The 22,570-nt window shown below is 38.5% G+C and overlaps 2 protein-coding genes across 3 annotated transcripts in view; one reads left to right on the plus strand and one right to left on the minus strand.

Annotated features, from left to right (window-relative positions):
* Positions 1-12,395, plus strand: part of LOC137235232 (stabilizer of axonemal microtubules 1) — a 47,530-nt gene extending 35,135 nt beyond the window's left edge. Inside the window, exon 4 of the mRNA XM_067758327.1 lies at positions 12,016-12,395. Within this exon, the coding sequence (XP_067614428.1) occupies positions 12,016-12,071 (56 nt within the window). The 3' untranslated portion in view covers positions 12,072-12,395. The remainder of the gene's footprint in view (positions 1-12,015) is intronic.
* A 3,987-nt stretch (positions 12,396-16,382) lies between these two features.
* Positions 16,383-21,938, minus strand: LOC137235240 (uncharacterized). 2 transcript variants are annotated; one of them, XM_067758329.1, is made up of 7 exons: positions 21,826-21,938; positions 19,878-19,950; positions 19,529-19,585; positions 19,249-19,296; positions 18,567-18,856; positions 18,363-18,510; positions 16,383-18,298 (listed from the first exon to the last, which is right to left on the minus strand). In XM_067758329.1, exons 1-7 carry the CDS (start codon positions 21,832-21,834, stop codon positions 18,141-18,143), a joined length of 783 nt encoding a protein of 260 aa, XP_067614430.1. In that variant the 5' UTR covers positions 21,835-21,938; the 3' UTR covers positions 16,383-18,140. The 2 variants fall into 2 exon arrangements, with proteins under 2 accessions (XP_067614430.1, XP_067614429.1); XM_067758328.1 differs by having other exon boundaries at positions 19,529-19,591.
* Between the last annotated feature and the right edge of the window lie 632 nt (positions 21,939-22,570).

Consider the following 22,570-nt stretch of genomic DNA (forward strand, 5'->3'; position numbering starts at 1 on the left):
GAATTAAACAAGGGGTGCCACAGGGTGGTGTCCTATCCCCACTTTTGTTTAATTTCTACATATCCAAGCTACCTTCACCACCGGAAGGAGTCACAATCGTTTCCTACGCAGATGACTGCACAATAATGGCCACAGGCCCAGGCCCAGAGATCGATGAGCTATGCAATAAAATAAACGGCTATCTCCCTGATCTCTCCAGTTTTTTCGCCTCGCGAAACCTGGCATTGTCACCGACTAAATCTTCCGCGACCTTATTTACAACATGGACGCCCCAAATGTCGACCATATTGAACATCCACGTCGATGGCACTACGCTACCGACTGTCCTACACCCCAAAATCTTGGGTGTGACGTTTGATCAGGATCTACATTTTGGTACGCACGCAACCGCAATTGTTCCGAGAATTCAGAGCCGTAACAAATCCTCAAATCCCTTGCTGGCAGTACCTGGGGAAAAGATAAAGAAACGCTCATGACCACATACAAAGCAATTAGCCAGCCGATTACGTGCTACGCGTCACCCATATGGTCGCCAAGCCTAAAAACTACCCACTGGAATAAACTACAGACCTGCCAAAATACTGCTCCCAGAATCGCCACGGGCTGTCTTCTTATGTCCCCAGAACACCATCTGCATAATGAGGCGAGAATACTCCCCATCAGGGAGAGAAATGAGATGCTGACCAAACAGTTTTTGTTGAATACCCAGAAACCTGGGCATCCCAACAGACATCTGATTGACGAACCAGCACCGCCTAGGGGCCTAAGGAGTCATCTCCGTAAGCATTTTGAGGAAATACGGCACCTGAGAACCCAGCCGTATGAAGCGAAAAAACACAAGCAGGTCCTTGGTGAACTCCATAGACAGGCGTCGGACCTTTATGTCGGGAATTGCCCGGTGAATCCAGTACTTGAAGAAAAATATCCAGAACTCGCGGAAGAGTAACGCATACTCCCCAGGGAAACGCGTGTCACTCTTGCTCAACTTCGTTCTGGATACTGTAACAGGTTAAACTCTTACCTATCCAGAATCAACCCCGACATACAAAGTGTATGCCCCGCTTGCGATGTGGCCCCACATGACACCAACCATCTCTTTAATTGTAATGTGGAACCAACGCCTCTAACACCCCTTTCCTTATGGTCCACCCCTTGGACTCCTGTTAGAGGATATTGATGACAATTTGTGATCGGTCGCGGCTATTAGGTGGGGCGAGCATTGCTACAACAACAACAACAACAACACAAGCAGGTCCTTGGTGAACTCCACAAACAGGCGTCGGACCTTTATGTCGGGAATTGCCCGGTGAATCCAGTACTCAAAGAAAAGTACCCAAAACTTGTGGAAGAGTAACGCATACTCCCCAGGGAAACGCGTGTCACTCTTGCTCAACTTCATTCTGGATACTGTAACAGGTTAAACTCTTACCTATCCAGAATCAACCCCGACATACAAAATGTATGCCCCGCTTGCAATGTGTCCCCATGACACCAACCATCTTTTTAATTGTAATGTGGAACCAACGCCTCTAACATCCCTTTCATTATGGTCCACCCCTGTTGAAACAGCAAGTTTCCTTGGACTCCCGTTAGAGGATATTGATGACAATTTGTGATCGGTCGCGGTTGTTAGGTGGGGCGAAGCACTCTACAACAACAACAACAACCACCTAGGACCTTTACCATCCTTACAGTCCAAACGAAAGCATATTTTAGTTATAATAGATAGTTTCACAAAGTATGTGAAGTTGTACCCAGTCCTTACAACAAGTACAAAGGAAGTTAACGCATCACTAAACAAGTACTTTGAATATTATAGCCCCCGGTTAGATGTATTACAGATAGGGGTAGTTGCTTCACATCTAAAGATTTTTCTGTGTTAATGGAAAGTAAAAATATACAGCACATAAAAAAACACTCACCTCAGGCAAATGGGCAGGTCGAGAGGGTCAACCGCACACTAGTAGGTATGCTAGCAAAATTTAGTGAATCTCTACAACATGCTGACTGGGTTAAACATATAACGAAAGTTTAATTTGCTCTTAATAACACAGTTAACAGGGCCATAGGTATGACCCCCAGCAAAGCACTATTTGGAGTGAATCAGCGAGGTCCTTTTCAGATAAATTGCGGTTTGAATCAATACCCCCACCATAGAACAGTACTCGTAGCGCTAGACCTATTAAAAGACTTTGATACGGTCAACCATGGCTCGTTACTGCAAGACCTGGAAGGGTCTACCCTTCCCCCATGTCTTAAAAGGTGGACCGCAAATTATCTGGGTGGTCGGCAGGCATCGGTGAAATTCAGAAACGAAACATCAAAACCAAGAAGAATTAAACAAGGGGTGCCACAGGGTGGTGTCCTATCCCCACTTTTGTTTAATTTCTACATATCCAAGCTACCTTCACCACCGGAAGGAGTCACAATCGTTTCCTACGCAGATGACTGCACAATAATGGCCACAGGCCCAGGCCCAGAGATCGATGAGCTATGCAATAAAATAAACGGCTATCTCCCTGATCTCTCCAGTTTTTTCGCCTCGCGAAACCTGGCATTGTCACCGACTAAATCTTCCGCGACCTTATTTACAACATGGACGCCCCAAATGTCGACCATATTGAACATCCACGTCGATGGCACTACGCTACCGACTGTCCTACACCCCAAAATCTTGGGTGTGACGTTTGATCAGGATCTACATTTTGGTACGCACGCAACCGCAATTGTTCCGAGAATTCAGAGCCGTAACAAATCCTCAAATCCCTTGCTGGCAGTACCTGGGGAAAAGATAAAGAAACGCTCATGACCACATACAAAGCAATTAGCCAGCCGATTACGTGCTACGCGTCACCCATATGGTCGCCAAGCCTAAAAACTACCCACTGGAATAAACTACAGACCTGCCAAAATACTGCTCCCAGAATCGCCACGGGCTGTCTTCTTATGTCCCCAGAACACCATCTGCATAATGAGGCGAGAATACTCCCCATCAGGGAGAGAAATGAGATGCTGACCAAACAGTTTTTGTTGAATACCCAGAAACCTGGGCATCCCAACAGACATCTGATTGACGAACCAGCACCGCCTAGGGGCCTAAGGAGTCATCTCCGTAAGCATTTTGAGGAAATACGGCACCTGAGAACCCAGCCGTATGAAGCGAAAAAACACAAGCAGGTCCTTGGTGAACTCCATAGACAGGCGTCGGACCTTTATGTCGGGAATTGCCCGGTGAATCCAGTACTTGAAGAAAAATATCCAGAACTCGCGGAAGAGTAACGCATACTCCCCAGGGAAACGCGTGTCACTCTTGCTCAACTTCGTTCTGGATACTGTAACAGGTTAAACTCTTACCTATCCAGAATCAACCCCGACATACAAAGTGTATGCCCCGCTTGCGATGTGGCCCCACATGACACCAACCATCTCTTTAATTGTAATGTGGAACCAACGCCTCTAACACCCCTTTCCTTATGGTCCACCCCTTGGACTCCTGTTAGAGGATATTGATGACAATTTGTGATCGGTCGCGGCTATTAGGTGGGGCGAGCATTGCTACAACAACAACAACAACAACACAAGCAGGTCCTTGGTGAACTCCACAAACAGGCGTCGGACCTTTATGTCGGGAATTGCCCGGTGAATCCAGTACTCAAAGAAAAGTACCCAAAACTTGTGGAAGAGTAACGCATACTCCCCAGGGAAACGCGTGTCACTCTTGCTCAACTTCATTCTGGATACTGTAACAGGTTAAACTCTTACCTATCCAGAATCAACCCCGACATACAAAATGTATGCCCCGCTTGCAATGTGTCCCCATGACACCAACCATCTTTTTAATTGTAATGTGGAACCAACGCCTCTAACATCCCTTTCATTATGGTCCACCCCTGTTGAAACAGCAAGTTTCCTTGGACTCCCGTTAGAGGATATTGATGACAATTTGTGATCGGTCGCGGTTGTTAGGTGGGGCGAAGCACTCTACAACAACAACAACAACCACCTAGGACCTTTACCATCCTTACAGTCCAAACGAAAGCATATTTTAGTTATAATAGATAGTTTCACAAAGTATGTGAAGTTGTACCCAGTCCTTACAACAAGTACAAAGGAAGTTAACGCATCACTAAACAAGTACTTTGAATATTATAGCCCCCGGTTAGATGTATTACAGATAGGGGTAGTTGCTTCACATCTAAAGATTTTTCTGTGTTAATGGAAAGTAAAAATATACAGCACATAAAAAAACACTCACCTCAGGCAAATGGGCAGGTCGAGAGGGTCAACCGCACACTAGTAGGTATGCTAGCAAAATTTAGTGAATCTCTACAACATGCTGACTGGGTTAAACATATAACGAAAATTTAATTTGCTCTTAATAACACAGTTAACAGGGCCATAGGTATGACCCCCAGCAAAGCACTATTTGGAGTGAATCAGCGAGGTCCTTTAGTCGACAAACTGACTGAATATCTGGAAGATTGCTTTCCACAAAGGGGGAGGGGAGATATGGAAAAGTTACGCGATATTGCAGAGCAAAATATAGAAACGTTACAAAATTAAAACCTAAAGCAAAGCGATAGGATAGGATAGGTTAGGTGGTAGCTGCCCTGATAAGGATAGCTCACTTGGACAACACGAAGGTCCGTTGTGATACCACATACACCAAAAATAACGGTGACCTAGATCCAGCTACTTAGAGAATCGTTGGGTAGCAACGATAAAGCTCCGAATGATACCGATCTCAACTTTGGATATATCCTCGGGAGATCCAAGTGAGTCGCGACCGAAGTACTTTCGCCTAATTCTGGCAAAAGCTGGACAATCAAGCATAAAGTGATTTGGTGATTCCACCTCATCATCCTCCATACAGCTGCAGCAGGATGGAGTTTCCAGTATATTGAGACGTACCGCATGGATACCCATGGGACAGTGCCCTGTCAAAACCCCAATGACCATTGATAGGTGAGCCTTAGTGAACCCAATTATTTCAGCAGACCTGCCATCCACTTTCGGCCAGAAAGATCTTGCTACCCTGCAAGACGTGGTATCCGCCCAACGTTTGCTGAGCTGATTCGAGGCCCAGTAGTCCGTTCTGTCCGGGATGAAGTCGAAACTGGTAAGAAGGCTAGAGTGTCCGCGGTCAGAAAGTCTATATCCCATATCACGAAGCCTGACCAACGACCTTGCCGCGGCCGCCTTTCCCGCAATATCTACTGGGTATATGTTCAGCATGACGTTCAGTGCCAAGGTAGGCGTTGTTCTGAGAGCGCCACTGATACCGATCAGCGCCGTCCGTTGCACTGACACTAACATTTTGGAGGTGCTCGCCGTGTCCAGTGCTTTCCACCAGACCAGCACCCCATATAGCAGAATCGGTTTGACCACCATCTCATAAAGCCAGTGTACTATTCTTGGCGAGAGTCCCCATCTCTTTCCGATAGCTCCTCTGCAGCAGTACAAGGCAATGGCGGCCTTCCTGGCCCGATCTTCCACATTGGGTCTCCAGGACAGTTTCTTGTCCAAAACAATCCCCAAATATTTAACCCTATCAGAAAGTACCAACGGTACCCCTCCAATCGAGGGAGTTCTGAAATCGGGCACCTTATATCTTCTTGTGAAAAGGACCAATTCCGTTTTTCCCGGGTTGACCGCCAATCCACATGATTCAGCCCACCTAGCCACAGTATCCAGGTAGCCCTGAAGAACATCGCGCAGGGCGCCCAGAAATTTGCCTCTGACTAGGATAGCGAGGTCATCTGCATAGGCAACCACCCGACAACCATTGGCTTCCAGCTCCACAAGAAGCTCGTTGACTACCACAACCCAGAGGAGAGGAGATAGGACACCCCCCTGTGGCGTGCCCCTGCACACCTTCCTCTTAATTATGGCCCCTCCCCACTCCGCTGCGACAATTCTGCCGCATAGAAGTTTGCTAATAAATTCAACCAGAGCCGCCTCGACTCCTAAACCCACCAGAGCTCTTTCGATTGACCCCGGTAAGACATTGTTAAAAGCTCCCTCGATGTCTAGAAAGGCACCCAGAGCATACTCTTTGTGTTCTAGGGACCCCTCTATTTGCTTTACAATCGAATGGAGAGCCGTTTCCGTCGATCTGCCCTTGCAGTACGCATGTTGTGAAGCCGACAGTAACCCCCGAGGTATCCTTTCCCGTAGGTACAGGTCAATCAACCGCTCAAACGTCTTAAGAAGAAACGACGAGAGACTGATTGGCCTGAAATCCTTAGGTGATACATGAGAGCTTCTGCCGGCCTTCGGAATGAAAATAACCCTAACCGTGTGCCAAGACTTCGGGATATAGTTAAGCCTGAGGCAGTTAGTATATATGATGGCCAACCAGCGGCAGGAAATCCCCAAAGACCTTTGAAGCTGCGCAGGAATGATTCCATCCGGGCCCGGAGACTTATAGGGCTTGAACGACCCTATAGCCCAGGTTATCTGACTTTCCCGTATTGGAATGGCAGCACTTCTGCATGGCCAACGACCGCCGACCATGCAGGCGAAGATCCCTGCGCAACTGGGACATCGGGAAAATGATTGTCCAGTAAAAGCCTTAGGGACTCCTCGCTACTCATCGACCAGTCCCCACCATCATCTCTCAGATACCCCAGAGGAGCGGGGTTCCTAGAGAGTATTTTTCTAAATCTCGCGGATTCATTGCAGCCCTGCAAAGCGAGCTGAGAATAAAAAAGTTAATAAATTTAAAATAGGTGATTTTGTGGGAATTAAGAACGTAGACAATACGATAGGTACGAACAAAAAGCTTGCGCCTAAGTTTAAAGGCCCTTATACGATATATAAAATTCTACCGAACGACCGGTACGTTATCCGAGACATCGAGAACTGTCAGATTACCCAGATACCTTACAACGGGGTCGTGGAAGCTTGTAACATTAGGCTGTGGAAGACCAGTTCTGAACATCAAAGCAGCACTTAACTCTTCTTTTATCATATAAGATTTTGTAATTAAAAACACTTAAACTTCTTTTATCACATAAGTTATAGTATATTAAAACATTTAATATAATTTGACCGAGGGCGGTCACTTTTGGTCAGGTTGGCCGAGCTGTAGTAATGTATTATAAATTACGATTAGCATATTCTATTACGTTTCGTAATATAATATGCTATTGTGAGCAACAAAATATGAAAAGATTGAATACACACCGAATAAATAACCAATTGATACAGAGCAACCGACGTAGAAGGTTTTATTACTAAAGTTCTTAGGTTTTTTAGTTTTACAACATGGTATTCAGACCTGTCCAGATAAAGTGCGCGATATTATAAATTATAAAGTTCCAGAAACATTACGTGGTTTGCGTTCTTTTCTCGGCTAAGCGGGTTATTATAGGAGATTTGTTAGAGACTATGCTGAAATTGTTAAGTCATTCACGAAATATTTGAGGGGAGAAAATGGACATGTTGATGCAAAAAGATCCAAGAATATTAAATTGAAATTGGATTTTGAAGCTACGTCTGCCTTTGAAAAATTAAAAAAAATAATGGCATCCGAGGACGTTCTTCTACAGTATCCAGATTTCAGCAAACTATTTGAGCTGACAACTGATGCATCATCGACCGCTCTGGGAGCGATTTTGTCACAAAATAATCGACCTATAACAATGATATCTCGAAGACTTTCGTCTGCGGAACAAAATTAAACAACGAATGAGCGTGAAATGTTAGCGATTGTCTGGGCACTTAGAACGCTTTATGGCATTAAAAATATTAAAAATTTTGCCGAAAAATCCTAACTCAAAAATGAAGGATTAAATGAAAATGAAGCGGTAGCGCGCATTTGTAGAGAAGTTTTCTCCAACTAATTAAAAATTTATCGAGAGATAATTTTTCAGTGGATCAATTTTTTATTCCTACTTTGCATAGTGAATCCAACGGTCATGTTGAGAGATTTCATTCAACACTAATGGAAATATTGCGATGTGTCAAGAAACAACAAAAATTGACTGATACTGTTGATATCATATTGCTTGCGACTAATAAATACAACAATAGTATTCATTCTACAGTAAATGCTAAACCAATTTAACACAACAGCTTAGATGAAAAACTGAGTAAGGTTCGAGAACGGTTGTTAAAGGTTCAGGAAATAAACTTAAAAAGGGTTAATTGTAATTCACCTGGAGATATTGTTTTTGTTGAAAGAAACAAGCGACTTGGGAATAAGTTTGATACAATTTTTCTTGAGAATCTTGTTGAAAGGGATCTTGGTACAACAGTTTTAATTGATGGAAAAAAAATTCATAAAAGCAATCTTCGGTAAATTTTAATTGGAGATGTTATTAAATTGTTAAATTGTTGAACAATGCTGTGAATACAGAACATCAGCTTATTTACTTTTTATCGACTTTAAAAAGGCTTTTGATAGTCTCGACAGAAAATATATTTGGGAAATACTACGAAAACAAGGGATGCCGAATAAAATAATTAACATTATAAAGGCAATGTATGCTGAATTTAAGTGCCGGGTCAGTCACGATGGGTGCCTCTCAGAACCCTTCGAAATTAAAAGCGGGGTGCGACAGGGATGCATACTCTCGCCGCTCTTGTTTATCTTGGCATTAGACGAGATTATGAGGAATGCAGACAATGGTGGACACGGTGTACAGTGGACGCCTTTCACTCAGCTAGGGGATTTAGAATATGCAGCCGATGTCTGTCTGCTAAGTCACAGAAGTACTGACCTTCAACACAATTTAGAAGCTGTCAACACACATGCAAAGGAGGCCGGATTAAGCATCAATACAGCGAAAACCAAAGTCATAACATGCGGCTATAGTATTTCATCAAGGCCATTGATGCTTACGGTTGACGAAAATGATATCGAAGGTGTAGAGTCCGTTGTTTATCTTGGTAGTATTGTCTCAAATAAGAGCGGTGCAGATGAGGACGTTCAGTCTCGCATAAACAAAGCAAGAATGGCTTTTGGGCAACTGGCAAACGTGTGGAGGTCCCGTCAAATATCTTTAAAAACGAAGCTTCGACTGTTTAATTCGCATGTTAAATCAGTACTGTTTTATGCTTGCGAGACGTGGAAAAGCTCAACTTTAATTCAGAAATGTCTACAAGTTTTTATTAATAAATGTCTGCGCCGAATCCTGAAAATTCGATGGCCGGAAAGAATTTCAAATTACGACTTATGGTCTAGAACAAATCAACCAAAGGCTGCCACAGAAATAACCAAGCGTAAATGGTCGTGGATTGGTCACACTCTCAGAAGACCTCCAGTAAATATAGCCAGACAAGCATTGCGATGGAATCCACAAGGAAGCCGACGACCTGGTGCACCTGCGAAAACTTGGCGCAGAACGGTCGGTAAAGAACTCGAAGACGCAGGATATACGTGGAATGACATCACAAGAACTGCACCTAACGGAATAAGATTTAAGTCGGTGGTCGAGGCCCTATGCGCCAATAGCAGTTGAGGAAGATGATGATGATGGTTAATGAATTATTTAATGAATTAATTTTCAAACCTTTAAATGATTAATTTTGGTTATTGTTTTATTTGCTAACAATGTTGTTTGAGTTAATAATGTTTGAAATTATATAAGTTTGAATTACTGTTCCTTCATTCATAATTGGCTTAACCGTTTAAAAGGTTTATTTTTTTTTTTTAATGTAAATAACAGAGATATAGCCAAGATATCCGATATTATTATTGTTATTATATTTTTTTTTAAATGATTTTGAAAGAAACTTAAAGATTACCCCTGGACCCCGGGTTTCTGACGGGGCCCGCAATTTATTTATTTATTTATTTATTTATTATTATAGAAATACCTAGACATTTTTTTTTAATTCCAGAGAGCCTTTAGTTGTTCCATGTGCAATTTTTAAGCCGAATTTCAAAAGCAACGAATTACTGCATTTCGTTTTAATATTATAGTGAAGTGTGAAAAATAAAAATCTATATATCTATATATAAAGAAAGGCTAAAATGTGTGTTAGTTGGTCGCCGGTGTTTGAAGAGATATAGGCCAAAACGTGGACCCGGATACCCCTAGAATGTGTGGGTAATATGGATATGAAATGAAAGCTGTTGCTGAGAGCTCTAAAGTAATTTTCATTGTTATATTCGATTTAGCCGCATCAACCTGGCAAAACTGATAAATATGCATGTGAAGCTGAAATAGAGACATGAATTAATTATACCCACATACCTATTTACATATCGCTCATTTGCTGCAACATCGTCATATCTCAAAAAACATGACTTTTGAGTTAATAACACATAAACGTACCCAATATCATGATCTATGTTGTATAAAAAAATCTTCGTGATCAGTTAAAAATTTAGCACGTGGTATAAAAATGAAAATATGCTTTTATATGCGCAACATATGGCAGTTAAAATCTTTGAATGGCTCTCCTGGAAAATTGTATTTTTTGAGTTATGACGACGTTGCAGCAAATGAGCGATATGTCCTATTCGATTTGCCTGAAATTTGGTATATAAATCTGCCTATATTAGTATTAACGATCATTTTTTCCGAGAAGTAGACCTGAGACGGACTGGAATTAGGACTAGGACTGGGACTGAGGCTCGGAGTGGGACTGGGACTGAGACTCGGAGTGGGACTGGGACTGGAACAAAAGAGATAGACTGAGAGTAGATAGATAGAATGAGACGAAGATGGAGATATATGAAGCGAAAAAGACGGAGAGGGGAGTGAATAAAAGGATTAGGAAAAACTGAAGAGGGCGAGGACAGAGTTATACGGAAAAAGCTTTTTAAAAAGTATGCAGATAGGCCAAGTTTAGAGCAGAACAACGTCTGCCGGGTGTGCTAGTAAAAAATAAGTTTTTATTTTAAAATTTAATATTTTTTTCAAGCTCGTGTACCAAATTTGGTGAAGATATCTCAACGTTTAATTTTATTTATTTAACTCAAGTTATCGTGTTAACGGACGGACGGACGGACATAAAATTTTTTTTCGATACTGATGATTTTGATATATGTAAGTCTATATCTATCTCGATTCCTTTATATCTGTACCAACCGTTATCCAATCAAAGTCATAATACCTTGTGTACTAGTACAGTGGGTATAAAACTAATCGTTCAGCACTAGCTGCAGTCACAGGATTTGTAAGAAATAACAGTAATGCAGTGCATACTTCAGGAAAGCTGCAAGACATAAAATTATTTTTTATTATTAATGAAGCAGCAAGGTATGCAATACACGACGACTTTTCTATCTCTTTGTCTTTCTCTAGCACTTACTGTTTGCTAGTAACTCAAGCTCTTGGCACTGGCGCTTTTGTAACGCTCTGGATTTTAAGTTTTTGAAAAAGCGTTTTGCTTACTTCATGAAGTCATGGTAGCATGTGCACACCCCTCATGATGCATTTAACCTGAGCGTGAACCTGGAGGAAGCGTCTTTTTGTGGTTGCATTGTTGAGTTCTTGGTCTCTGGAGTCCAATTTTCTTTAATAATTCCAAATTGAACTGAATAGTGTGATTAAATCAAAACCGCGGCAGGTATGCCTGTCGTCAAAGGCAACTAAGTGTGTAGCGCAATCCTTTCAAGGGATCACCAGCGCAATATATATGTAGCTTCTTCAACCCAATTGTCAACCTCACCTTTCCGTGGAGAATCTTGTTTCTTTAACAGTCGAAGCTCTGCCGACCCCAAGTTCCTTATGGATCTTGGGGATGGGAGGGCGGGATGGCCTAGAAGGTTTCATGTTGTCATAGCAAATCGTTCCCGAGATGGTCGGGCTAATACCTTAATGGTGCTTTGTTAGCGGAACGTACCGGATCTGCACCCGGCAAAGGACCATCAACATCGATAACACTCCCCAAAGCCTTCGGGGAGTGTTCTTATCGCTAAAACAACAACATTAAATCAAAACAGTTCTTCTGGTTACATTTTACCCCCTACTGCTATAATTAAACATTCTCAGCAACTTTTCCTAAATGTCTAATAATTATCTGCTTCAGTAATATATTATTTGTTTTTTTTTTCAGGTTGCTGTAATAGGAACTGCGGACCACCAGCCCCCAAAGCAGGCATATGCAATTAAACCAAACATAATTTATATTTTATTAAGAAGGTTCAATTGACACCATCCATATTATAGTTTTGAATTTTCCAAATGTAGAATTATTTAACAAGTGTCTCTCATTCTTCAAAAAGCAATAATTGTAAGCGGATTTACTAGACAACACATACATAGGTACATTCATACATACATAACAACTTAACTCATATCCTTAACAAGCTACTCGAAATAATGTAATAAGCAACTTTTTTTGCAAACAAACATTTCGGACAACGCAAAAAATTATGCAAATATTTAATAAGTAATCCATGTAAAATACATACATATAACATATGCAGTTTATAAACGCTTTTTTTAAATCTCACAAGAAATGCCAATAATAATTAATCATAGTTGCCATAATAATACATGTGACGTAATTTTATATTTACACACAGAATTTTATATACATATTAGTGAATGCTACACAACAGATATGCTGTGTTTAGCTATGACAGAGGCTATGTTGTTGTTGTTGTTTTAGCGATAAGGTTACTCCCCGGAGGCTTTGGGGAGTGTTATCGATATGATGGTCCTCTGCCGGATACATATTCGGTACGCTCCGGTAACACAGCACCATTAAGGTACTAGCCCGACCATCTCGGGAGCGATTTATATGACCACATTAAACCTTCAGGCCATCCCTCCCTCCCCACCCCTAAGTTCCATGAGACGCTTGGGGTCGCCAGAACCTCGGTTGTTAATGAAACAGGATTCGCCACGGATAGGTGAGGTTGACACTTGGGTTTGGAGAAGCTATATATGGCGCTGGCAACCTGAAAAGGTTGTGTTAAACAACTCCTTGAATTTGGTATTATAGTTGCCTCTTACGACAGGCATGCCCATCGCGGGTATATTCTGACCCCCTGGCAGAGGCTATCAGCTTATCCAATATCATGTGATATTCTAATCACATGAGTACTGAGTGAAATATCACCCTATCTCGGCTGCTGTTTAGAAAACGCCCTATCTCAGAAAACGTGTGAATGTTGTTGTTGTATTAACGATAAAGACACCCCGAAGGTTTTGGGTTTACGTTGGGGTGTTTTTTAGAGCGTTTTTGAAACAAATTATGAAATAGGGCGTTATTAAACCGTTTTCTGAAATACGGCGTTTTCGAAATGTCAGCCGAAATAGGGTGACATTTCACTCAACAGTCGATAAGTGGCTAATAGGCAGCTTGCGCATGCGTTGCGTCTATCTTAAAAACGTTGTTTTTGAATGCCATATCTTCGACCCAATTTTGAAAAATGTGCACAAAAGTGCAGTTTATATTGTAATGATGTTTGGGAAGTTCTGACAATTATACAGCTTCTGCTAACGTTCGAATCGCTGAACTGTCCAATAAATAACTCCAATCGTATATATTATTTCTAATTTATATTTGGAATTCAAATCTATAAATAAAGTTTTGGTTGTAAAGATGGAGATTCGGGCTATTAGCGAGCTTTGGGTAATTTTGGTCGTAGTGCGTTTGTTTAGCTGTATTTTATTAAAATAATTTGTTAAAAATAAACGATTGTGAGCACACAAAGAAGTCTATTTGTACTATGGCACTATTGTGAATATTTGCACTGCATTGCCGGCAGTTGATATTGTACGCTAGATGACAGCGCAAGCTATATTGTACGCTAGATGGCAGCGCGCGCTGTAAGTTAATAGAACAGCTGATTTCTGTTGATATTTGATAAGAGACTTTTATATTGGTTGCGCAAAATGCGCACGGGTCAGGCACGTATTCAGTATTGCAAAATGGTCTTTATTTAGACTACTTTGGGAATAGAACAGTTATACTTCAATATTACGTACTTCACAAAGGCGTGTTTAAATAAAACTGATTAGTTATCCTCAGCTTGCGTTGCTTTTATACTCTCTGTTGCCTCGTTCGCATAAAAAGTCTGGACTTTTCACGAACATGGAACAGTTGTATCGCATACTTGGTTATTTAGCTATATGCGTGTGTATGTGTAAGTAACAACTGCTCTTAGCTGATGACTACATACGTGTATGTGAGAATTTCTTAGTCGCCTTCTATGCACGTGTGTAAATGGATTGCTTTGATGTGTTCATGTACACAAGTGTGGCTGCTTGCTCTATTGTTGTTGTGCATTTACTTACTAACAGCATAGTGATGATAATATTCGCCACAATTGATTCTTTTGATATTTTCAGAAAAGCCCGGCTAGAATCGGTGGAGGAGTCTTGCTTGCAGTTCACATTAGGTTTTCTGCGGAGGTGGTGCATTTCGCAAACTCTGACGATGTCGAGTTGCGTTGCGTGCGTGTAAATCTGTCTTCAATGTATATATATCTTGTAACAAGTTACATTCCGCCACAATCTGATATTTTCTTACATTTGAAGCATTCGTCCATAGTTCAATCAGTGGTTTCTATGACCAGGTCCTCGGATTCTGTCGTATTGCTTGGTGACTTTAATCTGCTTTGGATGTCTTGGAGTCGCATAGATAGATGGTTTTCTGGTTCCTGTATCTTCCCGTGCTATCTTTTACGATTTTTTAAACGACCTAGCTGATGCCGGACTTTATCAATTGAACAATGTTCGCAACAAATTTGGTAAATGTTTGGACTTGATATTTGTAAATGACACGTCGAGGTGTGCTGTAAATAGATGTGATCCGTTTGCTTTGCCTGAAGATGTCTATCATCCTGCTCTTATTTTTTTATATTTCGAATTTCACAATCTTCCTGAGCATAGGTCCAAAGGTGCGTGTGACACTCCTCGCCGGTTTCTATTCTTGAAAGCCAATTAGTCCAAGCTAGTCGCAATTGCGCTAATAAGTTTGCAGATTATTTCAAATCTAACTATTCGAATCTGATCATCCGATTCGGTGCCGTCAGATTATACATTTAGTTTGTCCCCACTGAATTCGGCATTAGTTCCCTTTATTAGTGCTGAAGATGTTCTTTGGCATCTGGATAATCTGAAAATATCTTACTTTGCTGGACCTGATCAAATTCCGCCATTTGTGCTAAAAACTTGTGCACAATACCTATATCGACCTCTAGCGTTTTTATTTAATGCTTCCCTGAAGCAACGGATGTTTCCTATGAGTGGAAAGTCATTCCTCTCTATAAGAGTGGCAGCAGATGTGTCACAAATTACAGAGGAATAGCTAAACTCAATGCCATTCCCAAACTGTTCGAAGCGATTGTCACAAAGCAACTGGCGTTCAGTGTATCTTCGGTTATTGACTTATCACAGCACGGCTTTTGTAAGGGAAAGTCAACAGTGTCTAACCTGCTAGAGTTCACTAACCTTGTATCCAATAGTTTTAAATCTAACTGCAAAATTGATGTTATTTACACAGATTTTAGTAAGGCGTTTGATAAAGTATCCCATTATCTGCTGTTACACAAACTCGACCGGCCAGGCTTTCCTCCTTTACTTCTCTTTTGGGTTTCTTCTTTTGAATAAACGTAAACAAACAGTTATTTTTAACAACTGTTGGTCCAAATTTATCAATGTAAATTCTAGTGTTCCACAAGGTAGCCATCTTGAACCAGTGTTCTTCCTACTGATCATTAACGCCTATCAAGTGTTTTGAAACACTGTAAGTCGTTGATGTATGCGGATGATAGATAGAGGATAGAGCACTTCTTCAGTTGGATCTGAACAGCCTAGTTGTATGGTGTGATGTAAACCTCCCCTGCAAAAAATGCGATTAGTCTACGATGAGTCCGGGATGAGTCGCAAAGGAGTATGCGACCAATGCCAGTTTTGATCTCTTTGTATGAGTTCAACTGTTCCCTTTTGTTTGAGCATGTCCTATGAAGAGACTAATTGTACCCATTTATACCCGAAAGGGATCGATGGGACCCATCCCCTTTGTACCCATATGGGAACATAAGAGAGTAGTCCCTTTTCGGCCCAATAAGGACTCAAATACGGACCAGTCGCATTTTTACCCCAATGGTAGTAAAATGATACATACTCACCGATGTAATCCGTTTAAAAATAAAACAATAATTAAAATTAGGTTTATTTTCATTTCCGGTTTATATTGAAATAAGCAAGTTTAAAAATTCAGTCTTATAATTTTTATGCAGGTACTACGTTAATGCTACTCATTAAAACAGTTCAGTAAAACACAAGCATTTTGTTAATTAGAAATAACTTAAGTTTTAAGCTTTTTTCAGACATAATAGATGGCTTTATTTATTTTGAAATTATATTAATATATTATTAGATCTCATTTTTATCTAGTTTATTTCATTCATTCATTTGTTTAATTAAAAATAAACTCTTATCAACTCTGAAACTTGGCCAGGACTCTTTTTGTGTGGCTTGACAAAACTTTTTGGTTTCATTAAGTGAACATTTTAGCACGTTTTTTTTTTTTTTTTGTGCTTATAACTTTATGGGAAAGAACAACAAATATTTTTGTAAATATTGCAATAAATTATTAGATAATTCACAAGGTCTTAAATTCCTCATATGTGCTATGATTTTAAACCTCTCATATGTGCTTTGTTGTTGTTTATTATATAAAATTTGGATAAAAAACTACAATTCAGCAGCCTATGTATATCAGATGTACTAAGTTATTGCCAAATAAATTGTTTTGTTTTTTATTTTTTTAAATGTCAAAGAATTTTCATTAATAGAAGGATAAGCGGTAGCATACATTTAGATTTTTACAGGCTTTTTACAGATGACCCTCCTTACGGATATACTTAAATACGATCTACAACAGGATGTGGTGTTCACGAGAGTCGTATTTAAAAAGATAGTACATAGGACAATAGGAGACCTAGTGAATTGATCATATATAATTAATTTCGATTAACATTTTTCTGCCAATGTAGTAAATGTCAAGTAACGCGGCAAAGTTTTATCAGCCCAAACTTAATCGACTACCATACATGTATATAATACCTACTCATATATTGCTACTTCAGACTAGGTACACTCATAAAATCAGAGTGCGGATACAATGCTGTTTAAGTATTTTAGTTTTTGTATTCAATAATCGAATGTACCTTAATTAAAATTTTTTCTTGTCACACTTATGCTGCTACAATCACAAAAATTGTGTAGGCTGTACTGTTTTGATTTAGAATTCTAAACTCATTGTGAGCATTTTGTATTAGCAACACAGGAATACTATATATATGACTACGAAACTGTTTCTTAGGGTTTCTCTTTAAAATTTTGTTTTTTTTTTTTTTGTTTACTATCTTTAAAAGATATATGGACAAGTATAGAAACTGTTAAATTTAAAATTAACTTAAAAGTTATAGCCACAAAGTTATATAAAATGATATATGTTTATTATATCGACTTCACGCAGAAACTTAATCGAATCACAATTTGGTATAATGAAATTTGATTGTCATTTGTTACATTGACAATAAAATCCGACCAATAAAGCAAAACGTACCAAATTTTCGACTACATTCGGCATTCAATAAAGCACTAATGAAATGATTCAGAATTTGCATTTTGTACGGAAGATTGAGTTCAATAAAGGCTTTGGATAAAGATTAATCTCCTGTGTAAAATTTGTATTAATTACTTGTATATAATTTTTTTTTTAATATTTAAGTGTGGCCAAAGTTTTTGTATTGAACACAAATTTAAGTAATTCACACAGTAATAAAGTATATATGTACATTCGGTACATAATAAAATCATAGAAAAAAAAACGAAAAATAATAATTCATAACAAGATTTTTTGTTGCCTTAAATGAGCGTTGTTTTGCACAACTTTTGGACAAACGAAAGCTCCTAATATTATTATACTTTTTATAAAATTATTATATATCATAAAACTAACTTAAGAGTTTTGGTTTCGAACCGTAAATCTTTTTGTCTAAAAAATTCTGGCAGCGGCTTCTAAAGTTATTATTTGTAAACGTATAGTAAAATTTACTCCGATCGTAGTAGAATTCAAATGTAGTTATGTATGATAGACAACCCTCTAAAATATGTATGACGAATTTGTCAGAATAAGGTGATGGCAAATCGAATTCAACCCAATTTGCCATGCAGAAGAGTGTCAAGTCAAAAGAATGTATTCATTGATTTCGATCAACTGACATATTGTTGTACTAAGGCATTGTTATGATTGTGAACCCTGTTTTTTTGTCGGTGAAGCTTCTTAAAATGTTTTGACTTGGAAAATTGTAATCCTTTTCGGAGCATATCCTCGGGGGTTAATCCCTTAAAAGGAAGTGTAGACACAGCTCCTAAAAATTTAAAAGTTTAAATTCAAAAAACAATGTATTTATATAAGGGGTTATATGTAAATACCTGCCAATGCGCTATACAAGTTTGGGAACGATTTCAGCCCAATTTTGCCGTGAGTCCCGTCCAAATTCAAAGCAATTATCACGTCTGTTTTTATAATTAGTGGTAAATTTTTGATATTGTTGCATAATATTGATGCAATCGTAGATTCCTGTAAAAGGCACGAATGGTATTTAAAAAGTATTTAAAAGTTGACATTTAACTTACATATACATCTGTGTTAGAAGATGTAATTTTTTCGTCCAATTGCTGCATCTCATATACGTCACAAAGTGGAAAATACTTTACGACGGGTGTATTTTGTACTTCCTGACGAACTAACTGCTCGGTAGCAACTTTCAGCCCAGCTATGGCATCCATGATAGCGGTATTTTGGGTATCAACTATCATTTGCAGGTGATCAAGTTTTTCTAAATTCTTCTCAATTGATTGTAGTTGCCTCTCAAATATTTTACAGTGGCTGCAGCACACAACTTCGAAAAAGCTTTCGGTGGCTTCTATAATAAATTGAAAAACGATCATTAATAGTGTGATTTAATAATCCTGTATCAACTCAATTAATTTCGATCGGCGTTTTTTTGTAAGCTGGTGGAAATAAAGCGCTCAGTAAATTACCGAATTTCCTAGAAAGCACAACGCGAAGTAAGCCAGTTCCGTTGGGTAAACGGATTGTCAAAGCAGCTAAAAAGAGAGCCAATTAGCCGAAATCCTTTCACCACTTGCATAGTTCCGCCATGATGAAAATGTATAGCTACTTGGAGCGTTTCCTTTTCAAGGTCGCTTGCAAAAAAACATTATTTTTTAAATTTACCGACATATAAGGCAAACTTTACTTAGCCGAGATATTTTTTCATTGCGTAGTTTTCGTTATTGTGTGATAAAACTTTACCTGTAGTATGTTCGATGACCGACGATGATAAGCTGATCCGACGAGATTCTAAAAATATAGGAAAAATTTAGTATATCAGTGTTGTCTAACCATAAGTCTACAGCTATAAATTTGCGCTAAAAAGACTCATCCATTGCGAGTGTTGATTGATATGTAATAATCATTGTAGTTATTGTAGGAATAGTCGCGAATTGCTGAGCGGTCGACTATTAATTGTGATTGACACTGGCAACAGGAGGTATGTTTTAAAGTGCTACTTTCGTATGAAAGGCTTGATTACCTATTGTAGATTCGCTGGCACACGTAACGCTGCTGGTTCTCGGGTAACTATTTTCATCTGAAACTATAATTTTTCAAAATGTGTTAAACGATGTTAGGTAATAAACAGAGCTGGTAGAATCAAGGACAGGTGTTTAATTCTTAAATAGATATGAGCAAATAATTGAAAAGAATTGAAAGTAATCGATAGTATTTGAGATAATTGATCAAAAATTTAGAAACGGTGTATTCGCTACCAAGTACCAGTAACAAGTAATTGTAATTGAGAATTAAATTTTTTAATTACCAAGTATATTCATTACTACGCAGCTCTGATAGTAAATCATGTTAAAGAAGGAGTGTTTACTTACATTTAACTTTCTTTGCTGGGATTGCCGCCGTCGAGGAGTTTTTGTTTTGCGCCTCAAATTTTTTGAAAATGTGCTCAAAAAGAAAAAAATGTTAGTTATAAATATAAATAAAATAAATAAAAGTAAGGAAGTAAATAAAGTAGTAAAATTGGAATTAGAAGAAGTTTATCTGTTAGAGGGATACACATCAATTTGTATTCGACATCATCCAGATAAAATTCTTCTACAATAGGCGAAGGCTAATGTAAGAGAATCGATAGGTTCTGTGAAAAAGCTGTTTAAATTCAGTAATTTCTTTCCTTTTATAAGATTACTATTTTGATCTTTGAATTCTACTATTTCTACATAATCTTGTGATTTCAGCGAACAATAATTATTTGGACGTTGTGTGGATAGCATATATCCGTCAAAATAAAAACTGTTTATGCAATTATCTTTAGTCTTAAATCCTGAAAATTTAGAATCAGTGACGATTGCTTCCTGCACTACCATATTTGATATTTGTCGTAATATTTGTCTTGGTTGTCTTACGTAAGATTTCAAAACTTGTAAATAATTTTCAAAAGAATAGGCGGAATAATTTGAAGGAATACTAAGTTCTTTAACATCTTCCGCAATATGCAGTAAACCATGCACATTGTAGTTAATGCTATTTTCTCCAAACACAGCAGCATAATTTTTAACAAATAACTTTAGAATATCACTCGCTAAATCAATATTTGAGCTAAATTTTTTAGGACAAAACAATAAACGGCAAGCACAATGTAAAAGAAGGAATTCATAGTATACATCTCCAGGAATTTCGTCTTTAAAAACATAGATTCCATAGTAGAGAAGAAACATACGAAATTCTGTAGCTTTCCAGTTCGCTATATCAACCAAAGATCTTGGTTTTCGAACAAATTCCTTTGTTATATAGGGACGTAAAGCTAGTAGTTTTGAAGATATGTTAATTTTTGTTTCTTTTCTAAATTAAAAGTTTGACTCATTGCTTATAATACGCATGATAAATTTTCGCATTACACCTAAATCAATTAAGTGCATAACGTCTATGGGTACTTGTTTTACCATGTCAATGCCAATATTTTCTAAGGGAGATAAATTATTTCTAAAAGCTGGCGCATGTTTGTCAGGGTACTTTCGTTCTAAAAAATCTTCGTTAGAAACAAGCGTTCCAGCCTCTGTGCTATAAGTTAGGACGCCATTAATTTTGTGTCCCACTTGAGTACATTTTGGACAACCATGTCCCCCAGTATGCCCAAGTATTCCGCAAAGAAAAGCTTTTGCAGGCGCATCACAAACAAAAGCCCTTATTGTAAATTTTATGCAGCGGCCATTGAAATCGAAACCATTTTCCCAAAGTTCTGCTACTTCTTCAGTGAATTCAGCCAAAAATTGGGTAACTGAACTTGGTTTCGATTTACCTAGATAAAATCCAGTAGTAAAAACTGCCGTATTTGTTATATTAACTAGTCGCAATAAAATTTGCCAAACTTGTACCCTAGAACTACGATATAATGGTAACCCATCAATATTAACATCAACAATTATGTTGTTATAATTATTTAACGTTTCTCCAATTCTATTTAGTTGCGTTTTAATGCCTATGTTACAGTAGAATCCCGGGCTCATATTTTTAACTAAAATTCCAGACTTATTTTTTAAGAGTTTCCGCACTTTTGGGTACATTCATACCTTCTTCTAAAAGAATCGTTAAAAGTTCGGAAAGACTTTTATATGTTATTTTGTTACGAATTCCCCATTTTTTTAGTTTTTCAGAAAGAGGTACTTTCTGCGAGCAACTTGGCTCATCAGGAAGCACTTCTTCAATATCTGTCGATCTAGAAATTTGCGCGGCCGGGTCAGTTTCTTTTCTATCCAAACTTAATTTTGCACGACCCTTTTTCCTTTCTCTGCTAACTAATCGACGCATATGGCGTTTACTTACCTTACTCATGCTGCGATAGTTCTTTTATTGTATTTTTTTTTTTTATTCTTTTATTAATTCAACACAAATTTTTTGTCATATGATTTTGCACTTATCACTCAATTTGCCAAAACTAATGACTGCCAAATACCGATTACATTGCACGTAAATTTATCGATAGAATTGTGATAGCTAATCCACTATTCCGATCATAAGAAAAACTTATTACTGGGTTGCTTTGCCAAATAAGTTAAAAAAGGTACATTTTGACATTTATCGTTATGAACATGCACGCCAGAAATATATTTTGCTGGTAGAGTCAAACCGAAGAAAACGTTAAGGCTTGTCATTGTTATCTTATAAACAAAATTTTACTGCATACCAACAATATTGCATGCAATTTTCTGTACTTATTGTAAACAATTTTTAAACTTGTTTAGTTGAGATCGTATGTCAAATCTAAGCACTGAGAGAAGGGCCTGTCAAAGTTGACATAGTCGTAACCATATTTTTACTTGCCCATATCAATTGGCATCAGTTATCGGTTCCTCAGCCTAAAAATCGTGAAATGTTCATAAAAATGAAGAAAACGAAAAAAATTACTAACATATTCCAGAAAAAATAAGTCTCTTAGTCATAACGTATCCAAAACAATGAATAAAATCTACAAAAATTTATTAAATTCACCAACTCAAATATTTTTAGGTTAATCGATATAGCGAAAACCCAAAAACGAATTGGTTGGCCATGGTATGGTTATTTCTAT

The sequence above is a fragment of the Eurosta solidaginis genome, chromosome 1, assembly GCF_040869045.1.
Source record: "Eurosta solidaginis isolate ZX-2024a chromosome 1, ASM4086904v1, whole genome shotgun sequence".
NCBI classification, from domain to species: Eukaryota; Metazoa; Arthropoda; class Insecta; order Diptera; family Tephritidae; genus Eurosta; species Eurosta solidaginis.